We start from the raw sequence: 15387 nt of genomic DNA, 5'->3' as shown, positions 1-15387 counted from the left end.
ACTTTAAAAGTCAAGAGGCACTTTAAACGCAATAGGAGTGAACCATGGGCTAAATGTTATTTTTACACTGGAAGTGTTAAACCAAGTCCTCAGGGGCCAGCGACAGAGAGGAGGAGGGTAAATGAAGGAGCTAGATGGGACAATGAAGGAGTGGTACAAAGGAAATTCACAATGCATGTAAATAAGAGCTTGGACAGCATTTGTAAGTTATTTATGGCACCTTACTGTCACCGAACATTAGAGATTTCTAAATTTGAAGTTTTTCAAACAGGCTTTGCCTTCCATTGCAATTTTATTTAATTCCTAGAAAAGGCAGTATCAGCTTTGGATGGCATTTAGGATGCCATTTTGTGTCAGTTTTTGATTGCACTTGTACAGCCTGTTAGATCCACATTAGACAAAATGATAACTACCTTACTACATCACAGAACATGTTAATTATTGCAACATACATGTTCCAAATAAAGTGGCAGGAACATACACAGATAATTACTTTGGGCCACGTCACTGTTTATTTATTTGATGAGCAGAGATAAAATCCTAAGCATTACCTCATCTAAGTCAACTGGTTTTGTAAAAGCTCGGAAACGTTTGTCAACAGCAAGCCTGTGAGTAACGTTTCTTAAGAAAATTCTGAGTTCACGTAAAGTATCTTCTTCTTGCCCCTCAAGTTGTTTGACCTCCTCTTCTGTTAGCTGTCGTGGTTCAGGTGCTGCTGCTACTGGTAGCACTTCTAGAGCCTGCAAAACTGGGGGGGGGGGGGGGGGGAACAAAAGAAAACATTTTCATGAGTTAAAGCGCAGATATTCTGACTGCAGTTATTTTCAACATCCCATCACCTTTACAGTTTTATCTGTTGTTTTATCTGTTGCACATACTAACCTGCTTTCTTCTTTGATGCAGGTTGTTTAGCTGCTTGGTGAAGAAGTAAATTTTCAAAAAACTTTCTTCTCTCGTCAGCACTAGGCAAGCAGACATCAAAAACTTCTCCATACGCTTTGTCAAACAATTCTTGTACCTTAAATAAATGAATAATATTGAAATGTACAAGTTCTTGTGAGAAGGAAATAAGAGTGTCGAAAGTGACAGAAAAGATCTGAGTTCCAGGGCTATTAAACTACTAATACTGAATACTGAGGATCTGAACAAAAAAACTTTAGCTCAAAACTTGGCAGATATAAATAAATCTAATTTAAATTTATTTTACCTGGAAATTTACTAGTTGTGTTGGAATGCTTCTGTTCTGTAAGCAGTAATGGAGCACTGCAATTTTCTTGATAGCCTAAGTATTCCCTAATTGCTTTCACGTTTAGAAATATTTGGCAAACATTAAATACTCATTCATCTTTATTTATTAATTATAAAAGAAATCAAATGCTTAAGTCAGAAAAAGAAAACTCTGGATCAAAGAGATACCCTATGAATTCAATGACATAAAGTACCTCATCTGGCAAAGATGCATGATGTACATCTGATGTTGCAAGGAGCAAAATTGGAGCAAAAGATGGAATGTTCTGTAGCAGCGCAGTAAATGTAGCTTGCAGCGTTTGCCCAATTGTCTCCCACCACAAATGAATATTTGGAATGTATATTATACTTGGAGCTGTTCGCTTGGCTTCACATATTAACTAGTAAAATACAAGAAAAATGATCAGCTGACAGGTCATTAGCACATTTGTCCTTTAATCATGACTTTCCCCCCTGAAACACAACAAAACCAATACCATTAACCGCTCCCATTCCCCAAATTTGTTAATTTTGGGACCAGCCCCCACCAGATTTTCTCAGATTCCCAAAATCAAAAAGGTACTTTTAGTTTGTGTAGTTAGTGCAGGTAGGCAGGCATTAAGTCCCAAAAATGGCTGATAGAACAGAAAAAAACATAAAGTACAAGCCAAAACAAAAATCTATAAAAACAGGAAGGGTATAATGCCAAATGTTAACAAATTTGCTTTAGCAATACACATTTTCTCAGGGGTATTTTCTGAAAGTGAGGAATAGTCACTTGTCCATACCCCTTTTCTTGACTCTCTCATTAATCTTTATTTTAATTCGTCACTATTTTCTAGAAGGCACTTGAAATCAAATATACTAGTCATCTGTTAAGCAGATTAATTATAAACAATTCAGATGCAAGCAGTACAACACTAAAAGATATGAGACATTGTCTGAAGGAATATGTAGCAACCCTGAAGTATCGTAGGTTTTTCTGGGTCTGCTGGGATGGAAATACTGCCTTGAATTCCATCATGATAGAAGCATGATATGAATGAGCTAAAAAAACACACCCAACGAAGCATGACTGAAGAAAAGCAGCATTCATATTGTTAACCATAATTATAATTCTCAAACCTTGGCCAAACTTCCAAAAAATAAAAACCCTCTGGGGCAAAGAAGCCTCCCATCCACACGTGGAAGATGATCTGGCATTCCAGTTCTCTAGAATTGTCTTCCACCAGAAAGTGGAAATGTTTTCAGCATTTGCTGAAAAATTCTGTTCTGTTAGACTCACTTAAGTAGCAATACTACAAAGCTGAAATACCTGCGCACATGTTTCTTCAGGTGTTTTGGCACTGATTCCAAAGAGAATGGAAAGGTCTAGTGTATACACAGTGAATTTTTCCAAAGCATGTATCACTGCCGGAGCCAAATGAGAGGCTTGTCCAAATCCTGGTTCTCCTGCTATTAAAAGTCTTGGTCGACAAGAGGTTGGCTGGTGATAAGCATTTCTATAAGAAGTGAGAAAATTGAATTTTCCTATCATGAGATTTTCTTCCTTTGGGTTTCCTGGAAGGCACCTCACTTCCTTGGGAGGACACAGCCTATTGGAACCCACAAGCAGAGCCAAATTTTTTTTATTTCTCTAGATATTTTTTTTTTTTGGGGGGGGGGGGGGAGGAGCTGCTCCAAATCCCCTGAACCAACAACCCCCAACTACAATACAAAAACACACTAAGACACAGCTTAATATAAATTAGCACAAGTAAAATAAATCAAGTGATATACACAACATGGAAGGAAATAGGCAGGGATTTAGGGAGCTATCTCCCCCACACGTATGCCATTGGCAGAAGCTGCAAAGCTATGGCAAAACAGAATCACCAGAGGTGATCCCAGAAATAGCACATGGAATGACTTGTGTAACAGAAATTCATAGTAAGAAACTTTCGTTTTCTCCAGAACTTTCAGGAGGGCATTCAACATTCCCCTTGGCACCTGCCAACACCCCCCCAGTGGAAGGCAGAAGGGGAGACAAGGAGAAAGAGCCCAATCTGCCACCCCACTCTCAATGTGAAAATAATGAAGCTTCCTTTAAAGATCAACCAACCAACAACTGCAACCTTTTATCACTTACCTGCTAAAAATCAGGAACATTTCTTTTCGTTTATCATGTATTTTCTGAGAAGGTCCAGTTTCAGAAACTGGTAGTTCCTCTTCATCACTGTATAGCAAGTCGCTGTCAAAAATCTGACCAGCAAAATCTTAAAAATAAAACAAAACTCTACATTATTTCCTTTGGAATGTTGTGTCTGATTTCTAAGGCCTGGTACTAATTTAAACATTCCTGTCCTTGATAACATTTTATGTGCACTGAATCCAAGTGATTCAACTCTGCAGAAATGCAGTAACCTAAAATGCTTAAGGAAACTTTACTAATGTCAAGAAGCCAAGTGATACTAAACAAACAGAATAACTCAGTGAATGAAGAGCAAATACAAAGGAACTTCCTGACTGATAGCTCTGTCAGTAGACAATTAGACTCTTAATCTTAGGGTCAAGGGTTCGAGCCCCATGTTGTGCAAAAAAAAAAATCCTGCATTACAACTCTGATTCTATGAAATGCTGGCAGTGCCCAAATTCTGGAATGCCCTCCCCAACAAGGAAGTACAACACCAATACAATAGCTATTTCAGCACCTTCCCATTTGCCCATGAATTTTGGATTATATTTTAGTTGGAATTTTGGTTTACTGTGCTTTTTAAGTTAATGGGTTTTAATCTATTTTTATTTTGTTGTATATTGTTGCACTAAATTGTTTAGCCTTGTCTTGTAGTTGTATATTGTATAAACAGGTTTTTTCATACTATTGAACCTATTATTGATGAAGAAATGTTTTAAATAAAATTTGCTATGATTCATGACAAAATGAAGCTCAATCCAGATAAGACTGAGGCACTGTTAGTGGGTGGTTCCCTAGACTGGATGGATGAGAGACTGCCTGCTCTTGATGAGGTTACACTGACTCTGAAGGCGCAGGTGGTACTCCTGGATCCTTTACTGTTGGTTGAGGTTCAATGGCCCTGCTGGCACAGAGTGCCTTCCACCAGCTTTGGTTGTTGGCCCAGCTGTGCCCCTATCTGGACAGAGATAATATATTTTCTGTCTTCTGGGGAGTGGCAGAAATTGTTCTGTACCTTCCAAAGCCACCTCTATGTGTTCTGAGGTACACAACTGCTGTTCTGGCTCTTCTGGCCCAGAATCAGAAAATTTCTTGCAGGGTAGGAGTTTTGCGCCTCTAACCTAGGCATATTTCTTCCAGTCTCCACATTTGGGCCAGTTATCATGAATCTTCACTTGTTATCAGTTGGCGCTTATATGGATATTATTAGGATAGGTTACATAAGCAGGAGTCTTATGGTTTGAGAACTTACTACTCTTTCTAGACTGCAGTTCCCTTTCTAAGAGATCATTTTCTCGAAAGGTAGCATATTAGAGAAAATGTATTTGGCACAGAAAACAAATTTATGTATGGGTGAATTTATTTGCTAAATAATCAATCTGAAGCTTCAGTTCCTCACAAGTTTTAATCGTTTTCTGTTTTTGGCTTGCAAAATAGAGTAATTCTTAAAGGAGAGGATAATTTCAAGTTTCAGTTCTGTACTGTATACCACATCAGATTAATTAGATACGATATTAACTCATTTCTGCCCCCCATCAATGTAAATAAATGTGCACATACCTGACTTCCCTTTCTGTGCCAGTTCTGCATGTGGAAAGACATTCTGTAAGACTTCCAGGATTCTTTGAAGTGTATTTTCAAGGAGTGGTTTGGAAATGTTGGAGAGTGCTTGGCCAGGTGAGGTCACTGCCCTCTGAGAAGCAGGTATGGTCTTTTGCATAGCCACCACAAAATCCTTAGCTGTTATGTTAATAGAAGAGATATCCAACTGCAACTTGACGCTGCTGGTGTAAATCTGAGGATAACGTCGGCGCAAGGCACACAAAGCTGCTTCAGCACATATGGACTTAATGTCAGCTCCACAGTACCCTACAAAAGGAAAAGCACATCTGTATGAAATTATAGGGCCTGCAAATAGTCTTATAAGCCACACAAAGATCTAATCATGATTTATACACAAGATTAAATAATTCTTCCTTTCTCAAAACTAGAGGTTATTTAAGCCAATTCCATGCAATATAAGAAACACATATCATAAGTTGGCTATTTAAAACCATATTTTAATTAACTGGGTTTTTTCTTTTTTTCTATTACGTTTTATTGTAATTTTTATTCGGTTTTAGTTGCCCTGAGCCCTGCCCTGGCCAGGGAGGGCAGGGTATAAATAAAAAATTATTTTTCATTTTATTATTATTATTATTAATTATTATTATTATTAGCTATATCTTATATTAGTTTCATATAATGCTGATGTAAAGCTGATGCCTACCATGCATTTGTAACATCAGCCTAGTAGGTGTGCTACAATATAAAAGCAATCCCCAAAGAATGGATGTGTTACTTTGCATGGCAGACATTGTTATATGTAGCAGTTGTATTCTTTGATTAAATAATATTCAACAACATTCTGTACACAACGTATTCCATGGCCACCGAGCATGCTCAGTCCTCACTGGACTGTTTCCAGGTTGTTGTTGTTCGGGGGGGGGGGTTGTCCTAAAGACTGACTGTACTCTATTGAGACCTATGTTGTGCAGTGGGAGTTAAACACTGTTATACTTCATCAGGGAACGATGGCATAAATGGAAAATTTCAAGGTGTTTTTTAAAAAAATGCTCAAACCAGTGTTTTGGCTAGTAAGCATGTAAATAAAAAAATTTAAGAGGGTTCTGCAGAGATGGCAGAAGTCTATTTTCAAACTGTCATCATCATCTTACCAACACTTTTTTCAGCTAACTCTTCAAGGAACATCTCCGATGGCTTAGGCGACCATTCTCGGGTGTGAATCTTAAGGATCTCTCTCCTTGCCTAGAAACACAAACATGTATTTCAAATACATCTAGTTTCAAAATACTACCCATATTTTTCCCTTTCAAATACTGTATCTTTCTTTCTAGTTACAGTAACCAACATTTTCAGTATTACACTATTTGCAAATGTTCTGGGGTGGGGAGTTTTTAAATTTGGTTTTAAAAGGAAAACACAGAAAACAAGCAAAACAAAATTAAAAGTAGTAAGGAATTTGGAGATGGCAAGGAAAAAATGAACAACTATGAAGGAGTAAGGAGGAGTTCAGAAATGCTCAGTAGCAAGACAAAGCAAGGAGGGAACTAGAGGCAGACTAAAGAGCTGGCTGATGCAATCATTTTGCATCTTCTGACCCCAAACTGCCTGTCCTAAGCAGTGGGATGTTATTAAGAGGAAGTACCTGAAAGAGGTTTATAAAACCATGCATGGTGTAAATAATGGATGGAGCAGAGATGGCAAACTCGTGGCCCTCCAGATGTTGTTGGACTCAATCAGTCCCAGCCAGGATGCCTTACATACACTTTGTTTTCAACCCAATTCTAACCATGTTTCTCAGAAGCAATATTTTAAACAGTTATTTCAGGATAAAGGGCTTTCCAGGGAATTCAAAGTACATGGTGCTTGGTACCTTACTGTCTTAAGATTCATTTTTGCTATCGTAAGATTCATTCATTCATTTTTGCTATAGAAAACCAAATTTCCAGCAGAACCTGTATCATCTGGATGCATTTGGGATTTGTGAAGTGGCATCAGCTGTCTATGCCCACACTTTTCACATGTCAAGTGTTCTCCACTCCTCTCACGTTAGCCTACCAGAACAATTTCCAGTAGAAATCAACTTCCACCCCCAACCATAGACTCTGGGTAGGTTAAAGCCAAATATGCATGAAAAAAATTGAGTCTTACATCTTTATCTGGCAAGGTGAAAAGGAACTCTCTATCGAAACGTCCAGGCCTTCGCAAAGCAGGATCTATAGAATCCAATCTATTGGTAGCTCCAATCACCACAATCTCACCTCTGTTGTCTAAGCCATCCATCAGTGCAAGCAATGTAGACACGATTGAACTTTCAAAAAGAAAACAAAAATATTTTATCCACTGTGGCTTGGGCAAGATTCTGCTGGCACAATCAGAAGGAAGAAACCATGGTCCTTAGCCCTACCTGCAATCCCTGTTGCTCTAGGAAACTGACTCTTGGGCCAGGGGACACTCAACTTTTTCATGTCTATAGGGCAGCATACAGATGAGGACTGAGTGTTTGTGAGAAATAAGCAACCCTCATATTTTATCTGCAAGTGGAAGGCATTTCGGCTTGTGCAGCAGTAACTTCGGGTCCAAGCCTGTATCATTTTCTACCCACTGAAGAGATCCAATTAAAAGGAAACATAACTTTACTTTGTAATAGAAAGCTGTTCCCAACCTATAAACACTCACTGAAATTTCAAATGAATTTTTGACTCATCAAAGATAAAATATTTTATGTGAGAGTCAATTAGTTACATGGGACAAATATTTCAAACACAACAAAATCATGCCACTTCCTCAAGACCTGGCAACACAGTCAAAATGTTCCACATTAGCAGATCTTATATTCCTGTCATGATACCACATAGGTAACACATAAACCAGTTCTGAGAACTGGTATGAGAAACAGGATAGTGTTGCTGAACCTCAAATTTGTGCTCTAACACAGCTCACAGAGTGTGTATGTGTGTACTAAACCAATGTTGCAGTACACACGCAAAAGTTTGCCTGCATACCTGGAGGCTTACATATCATTTGCCAGGAAGAACTGTTACTAACTTTTTGGTGCTTTAAGGCAATTGGTGCTTTAAGCACATCACAAATTTAAAGCTTACAAATCTACAATGGAAACAGTGACTTGTCATAAGAGTATTTGTACAAGAAGTAATGTATTCAGGGAAAAGGTTCAGGAGATTTGAAGGCAAACATAGAAAACAAACCAAGTTGTACCTGTGAATTTGATCTTGCCTACTGGATCGTACAGGAGCAAGACCATCTATTTCATCGAAGAATATAATTGAAGGACGCATCTGAAAGGCCTAAAACAAAAGCTCAAATGTAGAAATTCTGAAGGTGCTATACAGAATACACTATAGAGTAAGATAAAAGTATAATTACCTGATCAAATAATAAACGAAGCTGTCGTTCAGATTCTCCCACCCATTTACTGAGGCAGTCAGCACCTTTTCTCATGAAAAATGCTACTCTTCTATCACCTTTACTACACTCATTCGCAAGTGCCCTGGCAACAAGAGTTTTTCCAGTACCCGGCGGACCATAGAAGAGGCAGCCCCTATTAAAAGTATGAAATTGCAGTATTTTGGTTAGTAGAACATTTCATAATTTTCAAAAGTATATCATACTTCACCTAATCATAATATAATTCAAGCTAACCTCATTAAATATGCTTATGAGTTTCTGTCTGCCTAAGAGAGATTTCATCCCCTCCCCCACTTCTGGGTCCCACCAACAATTCATTTCAATATTCCTCTCTCCCCATTTAAAAAAGCAACTTGCATTCTGCTGGCATTGTGTTGAAAAAAATGTATGAACATGCTACATCTATGCAAAAGGCGTTAACTATGCAAAAAGTAATCTTGTGTGGAGGGCAGGCTAAAAAAAACCCCCTAGCAATCATGAAGAGAAGATGAAAGTTTACAATTGGGGTAAGTTCACTGTCATCCTGCAAACAAAATGTTTGCTTCCTACCTTGGAGGCTGAATTTTGAATCTCTCAAACACTTCAGGATAAAGTAGTGGGAAAACCACCATCTCCTTTAAAGCTGAAATATGGCTAGATAGTCCACCCACGCTATCAAACTGGATCTAAGGAGAAGCAGAATTAACAAATGAAGGTCAACAAAACACAGAAGTGAATAATTAAACCTTATTAAAGGTAAGGGTAAAGGTACCCCTGCCCGTACGGGCCAGTCTTGACAGATTCTAGGGTTGTGCGCCCATCTCTCTTAAGAGGCCGGGGACCAGCGCTGTCCGCAGACACTTCCGGGCCAGCGTGACAAAGCTGCATCTGGTGAGCCAGCACAGCACACGGAAACGCCGTTTACCTTCCCGCTAGTAAGCGGTCCCTATTTATCTACTTGCACCCGGGGGTGCTTTTGAACTGCTAGGTTGGCAGGCGCTGGGACCGAGCAACGGGAGCGCACCCCGCCGCGGGGATTCGAACCGCCGACCTTTCGATCGGCAAGCCCTAGGCACTGAGGCTTTTACCCACAGCACCACCCGTGTCCCTGTTAAACCTTATTACTTAAGTCTTTTTAAAAAATTAATGGGTACTTAAATGAACGAAACAGCTACACAGCTCTCATTCAGGTTAATCAGAAAAACTTGAAAAGCTGTGCTTATTTTAAGAGAGTGATCAATAACAAAATGTACTTAAGAAACTAGGAAATTAAACACTCACTGAAGAATCTATTTGCATTGGATCAACATCAGCCAGGCTTGCTCCAATTTTCATTCGATCCTTGTGGATTCCCTTCAACTCATCTTTCCTAAAGTTTAGTGGAAGGCACCTAATTTGAGAATGAAAAATTGTTTTAAGTAATAGAGAAGAAACAAGTTCATATTGAAACATGGAAATGGGGTTGCCTTTAAATTAGCAAAAGTACCACGAGATGTAATCTCAAATTAGAAATCTACTCCATACTATCTGTAAAATACTGTAGAATCTACATTAGCTAAACATAAAACAGTTGTTATGAATATTGTAGGTGAAATTCAATGCTGTACAATCATTCTGTCCGTGAAAGCATTTCTGCTTGCCAGACAGAACAATCTCTCTTCTCCTTCCTCCACACTTTATTCTGCCCCACCAAACCCTGATTTCAAAGGGTGCAGGGGAGGGGGGGAGCCCAGTTGAACTAGCATGACTCATTGTCCTGCCTCATGCTAGTGCAATTATTAAGTCAAATCCAGTCCTGTGTCTCCTCTGAACAAATTATTTAATCTGAGGAACCAGAATTCTCTAGGTTTCTCATTAACAATGTTTTAATCATCTAGTATCCAGATCAGGGACTCCCAAACTGTGATTTTAAGTTAAATTCAGGTGGTTTATGGTGTGCCTGTAAAAGTAACATTAAAAATCATGCAGCATCTAGTACACGGGGTCCCAAATTTGCACCTCCGGTATGCCCCACGGAGAGCATCAAGGAGCAACACCCTAGTGGTCCCGGGCCCAAAGGAAGTTAGATTAGCTTCAACCAGAGCCAGGGCCTTTTCAACACTGGCTCTGGCCTGGTGGAACGCTCTGCCTCATGAGACCAGGGCCCTGCAGGATCTGATTTCTTTCCGCAGGGCCTGTAAGACAGAGTTGTTCCGCCTGGCCTTTGGCTTGGAGCCAATTTGATTCCCTCCCCGCCCCCTCTTTCTTTTTCCTTTTTCCTCCTGTGATGAGGCTGCATTTTAATATTTTAATGTTTCAATATTTTAGTGTTGTATTTTAATCTTGTTTTTAAGTTGTATTCATTCAACTTGTTTTTATTATTGCTTGTTAGCCGCCCTCAGCCCGGCCTTGGCTGGGGAGGGTGGGGTATAAATAAAAAAATATTATTATTACAATTCCTATCATCCCTGACCATTGGTCCTGCTAGCTAGGAACGATGGGAGTTGTAGTACAAAAAACCAGCTGAAGGTCAAAGTTTGGGAAACCCTGATCTAGCACAACACATTACAACTGCCACAATAGGCAGAAAAAGTAGTCTGCCAAGACCCTCAGCAATTTTTAGGTGGTCTACTGAGAAAATGTTTGGGAACCACTGAGCTAGATAATAACGTATAATATGTACATTGTTATTCTGAGTCCAAAAGTTGCAGAATACCTGCTTAATGCTTTGCTCCGACTTCGTTTCCTACGCCTTTCAAAGCGTTGCTCGTCATCAGAAGAAGATGAAGATGTAGAATCACTATTGTGAATTGCATGTTTTCGTCTGTTTTAATTGGAAGACAAAACCTGTTAAGTGGTCACTGTGAAAAATTGAACAATTAATTTACACGGCCAGTTAAGGCATCCAAATTATTCAATGTATCAGCAAAGTGGGTAAGCTGCATGCAGATATGTTTGGTAGTAGATCACAGGCTCCCCCCCCCCCAAAGAAGCTCAACAACTTTGACCTGAACCCCCCAAAAGGGGGTAGATCACTGCCAGTTTTTAACTGTGTGAGTAGATCACACTCTCTTCGGAGTTGGCCACCCTTGCTTTACACAATTTGCTATAGATGAAGAAGTCATAACAGCAAGTACAACTGAAGGAAAGTGCAGCTGATTTGAAACCATATAGCCAAGTTGTTGAGTAAGTCAGGAGAGAAAACATTCATGCACTGATAATACTGGAGCACTAATACACAACAAATCAACAAACCTGTTAATCTTCTTACAATAAGGACTCCTTGATCCCGCAGGGCTGAAGGAAAATCTTCGTCTCACTGGAGAAGCAGCATCTGGATAAAACAATTTGGGCTTCCTCTGGTGCCTTGGTTCTATTAACAAACACCAAAGTAAGAACAGTTACATGTTTTCCCTTACATATTAATTGATGAGAATATAAAATGTCAGAATTCGGGAATATCACAGACTTATATGTTAAGTTTAGTTCTAACATGAACTAAGTTTGTGTTTTCATTTTTGGGACAAGACTTCTCAATCATTCAAACTAGAAGATTTTCTGGTAGTCACCTAGTGAAAACATGTATAATTGTGTGGCAAAACGTAAAGACAGCCAAAACAAAGCAAAAACAAAACAGAGGTTGATATACCAAAATAACGAAGCTTTCCAAATATAATATGCAAGGGTAAATAAACTCCAGGGAAAGATGGTATAGTGGACACCTACTTTCTGGTGAGGCCTGATAATGCACAACTGTTTTCCGCTGTCTAAGGTCGTAACGCTTTTGATTATCTTCTCCATCTTCATGGTCTTCACCTTCTTCTGAAGATTCTAAATAACAGAATTCTCTTTAGCTTAAAGAAACTTACTTGACTTACAACAGATTCTGGGGCTGTAAGTGCGGTTAAGACACTGCCAGTCTTGGATTAGGAATAACAGCTTCACTACAGTAAAAGATATTACAATTTGTTATTTTAAGAGACTGTAATACAGGCATCCCCAACCTTCAGCTCTCCAGAGGTTTTGGCCTACAATTCCCATGATCCCTTGCTAACAGGACCAGTGGTCAGGGATGATGGGAATTGTAGTCCAAAACATCTGGAGGGCCGAAGGGTGAGGATGCCTGCTGTAACAGCATCTCCTCAGAAATCCCAATAAATTTTGTGAGTTTAGGACTACAAACTAAATGGATTTTTGGAGTAATTAACTACCATCTCCACATGTCATTTTCTAAATGTCTAAGGTGAAGGATGTTTCTATAAACAAAAAGGTTCCCCATTGTGTATACAAGTTACGTTGGTCTAATTTGTATTTTGTTTTACTGAAAAACAATAAAAACATTTGCGGGGGGGGGGGAGAGGTTCCAAATTGAAGCATAATTTTTATCCTATTGAAGTATACTAATTCACCCACTCAAAACCTAAAAGTATGCTGAAATTGCACTGCATTGTATTAAAATAATAAAACAGAATATAGCTCTAAAAAGTTAAAAGTAGCACAATAACCTGCACTTCCATCTTGGTTATCAGTGGTTTCTTCATCAATCCTTTGGATTGCTCTTTTTGGTTTTCCTCTTGAGTACACATTAAGGTTTTCCTAATAATAACAAGTGAAAACATGTAATTCAAGTCATCCCATGACACGTATCATACATGCAATGAATCTATCAACTTTAAGGCCAGCTCAATAAAAGTAGCAAAACACTATGGAATAAATGTTTAAGCTTTCTATCTCCATCCCTCTTGCTCAGGGTGTAAGCAAAGCTGAAGTTAAAATTGCAAAATACATATTTAACAAAGAAAGAATAATAGCAAGAAATTATTCTTTTACACAATCTGTATATACATGTACCTCTTCTCCATCATTAAACACTCCAAGATCCTCCAAATCCAGCATTCGTCGCCGACGCATCTTCTTCATATCATCCATTTTTTGTAGTACAGCTTCTGCAGTGCTTGACAAAGTGCAAGATGTAATCAAACACAACATGAAAAATATTTTAAAACACAAATCAGTTAAACAGAGCAAGCTATATATACGCAAGGTTTGAAATGAATGGCAGCAAGAATTTCACTACAGTCCCACCTGAAAGTGAAATAGCAGAACTTTCTATTATTCAAGCACAAATCACAAAGCTAACACCCTATCTTACAACAAAACTAAGAAACCATTGAAGCAGTTGCTGCTTGAGTGGGAAATCAGAGGATGAATCCATAGGTGTTAATGAATGTTTATTTTTATTTAGCATTAAGGTTGAACTAAAAGATTTACTCATATTTTGAGTGCTTCTATACTATTTTTCATCATATTTGGCATCAGGACATTTCACATCAATAAAAATATATGGTAATAATGGAACATGACAACATCAAAATAGTAAAATTCAATAAAAATTCCCACCCAGTTTCGTCTGCCATGTTTATATTGTAAGCTTAATGATAACAATAGTAATATTGAACTTACAATATAAACCTGGTTGGTTGACAGAGGGCAGGATCTTTTAAACTGAATTTTAGCAACAAGTTTTATGACTATAGTAACAATATAAACACTCCAGTAAACAACTTAAACAGGCTACTATGCAGAGCCACATGTACACTCAACATAACTATTAAGTCCCATCTTTCCACTACAGAACATTTTAATCCCTGAAGTTACTCCTGTAGTTATAGAGCTATCCAGTATAATACAAGAAGCTGCAATCAGAAATTAAAAGTGGGGAAATACCATGTTTCACAAAATTTTCATTTCCACCACAGTTGTTCAAGAAAATGCTTTCTCAAGGCATTTTGACACTATAAAAAGTCCTTACTTTGTAATAAGCTTGTCAAACAAAACGGACTGGTTCATAGTACTAAAGCGGCTTCGCCTAATTCTGCAACTGCGGCGGACTTCAACATCCCCATTTTCTTCTGCAACATGTTCACCAGACTTCGAATTTATTCCTGTTTTCAAAGACCTAGTGACACGAACTACAGTTCCTATGTTTTCAAACAAACAAACATTCTTTTCATTAGTCTGTTGGCTTACATAAAGAACAGATTTTTACGCATTATTCTTTGGCGTTGAGAATTGTTTCACAAATAAATTTAGTATTTATGCAGTAGTCCTAGGTACTTCTTATGATGTCAATCATGTATTTCTGTGAGGTTTTTCAAAACTGATGTTTGGATGCAGTATTTCTGGGAGCAAAGTAAAATCAAATCCAGGAGCAACTGGCTCTCATTGCCAAAAGAAAACATTAAAATTTAGCATCTGAAACTCCCCTTGTTCAAAAGTGTTATCCTGACCCATTCACCTTGTTACAGCTGCCCTGTCACCTCTGCAAGCCACCCTCTACCAATGGTAGAGGGGTCCTCTGAAATGGTGCCTGACGGGACACATTCATTTACCCTATCTCTAAAAATACAAAAGGAGCAATAGGTATATGATAAGTGGCATAGTTTTAGGTCAGATCATTCTTGCTACAGCAGGACACAGTGCCTATGAAAGCTATGGAATGTCCTTCCACTGCAAAGGTACACAAATGTCAACCTTCCCCAGGCTAGGAGGTTGAATGGTATCAGTGGTGCACTGGATCATTTTACAACTCTACATTTCTATAATTCACAAGATTTGTATTTTACTAGATTTACCATATTCACAATCTTCATTCTTTTTATCTGCTTGTTGTCTAGCCAGCTGCCTGCACAGAAACAAATAGATTCAAAGTTAAGACTTCACCAATTTTCATTTGGCTCAATACTGGAACTGAGTTGAACTCTGTGACCTGCAACTCTTTAGGGTTCCAAATATGTTCTTTTTCCAGAATACTCCCATTTTCACCCATCCACCAGCTCAGTTCTCACTAGGATATTTTTGTTCTCTCCCACCACCCAAAAGGAAAATTTGTACTTATGCAAAGCTTGAGGGAATGTTTTAGCTTCATAAGGACTGGCGCTCTTGAGAATTTGAATTTGCTTAGTTTATGAAATCCTTTTTATTTGTTCAATTTTCAGTTATAAAAAGATCAATTCTAAAAGCTCAAGTTAACAAAA

General features: G+C 38.5%; 1 protein-coding gene across 2 annotated transcripts in view; it reads right to left on the bottom strand.

Moving 5' to 3' along the window:
- ATAD2 (ATPase family AAA domain containing 2) overlaps positions 1–15387 on the bottom strand; it is a 28135-nt gene that overhangs the window by 5858 nt on the left and 6890 nt on the right. For both annotated transcript variants that reach the window (XM_083450397.1, XM_083450396.1), the window contains exons 3-21: positions 14986–15035; positions 14163–14331; positions 13202–13304; positions 12856–12946; positions 12077–12181; positions 11606–11723; positions 11067–11174; positions 9653–9761; positions 8942–9057; positions 8351–8525; positions 8183–8271; positions 7115–7274; positions 6118–6208; positions 4961–5269; positions 3356–3482; positions 2543–2729; positions 1443–1628; positions 883–1018; positions 552–748 (exon numbers count right to left, since the gene is read on the bottom strand). In XM_083450397.1, the coding sequence (XP_083306523.1) occupies positions 552–748; positions 883–1018; positions 1443–1628; positions 2543–2729; positions 3356–3482; positions 4961–5269; positions 6118–6208; positions 7115–7274; positions 8183–8271; positions 8351–8525; positions 8942–9057; positions 9653–9761; positions 11067–11174; positions 11606–11723; positions 12077–12181; positions 12856–12946; positions 13202–13304; positions 14163–14331; positions 14986–15035 (2626 nt within the window). The remainder of the gene's footprint in view (positions 1–551; positions 749–882; positions 1019–1442; positions 1629–2542; positions 2730–3355; positions 3483–4960; positions 5270–6117; positions 6209–7114; positions 7275–8182; positions 8272–8350; positions 8526–8941; positions 9058–9652; positions 9762–11066; positions 11175–11605; positions 11724–12076; positions 12182–12855; positions 12947–13201; positions 13305–14162; positions 14332–14985; positions 15036–15387) is intronic.

This window comes from Podarcis tiliguerta (genome assembly GCF_965153285.1).
Source record: "Podarcis tiliguerta genome assembly, chromosome: 7".
Classification (NCBI taxonomy): domain Eukaryota; kingdom Metazoa; phylum Chordata; class Lepidosauria; order Squamata; family Lacertidae; genus Podarcis; species Podarcis tiliguerta.
This window is presented reverse-complemented; position numbering and strand designations above follow the sequence as displayed.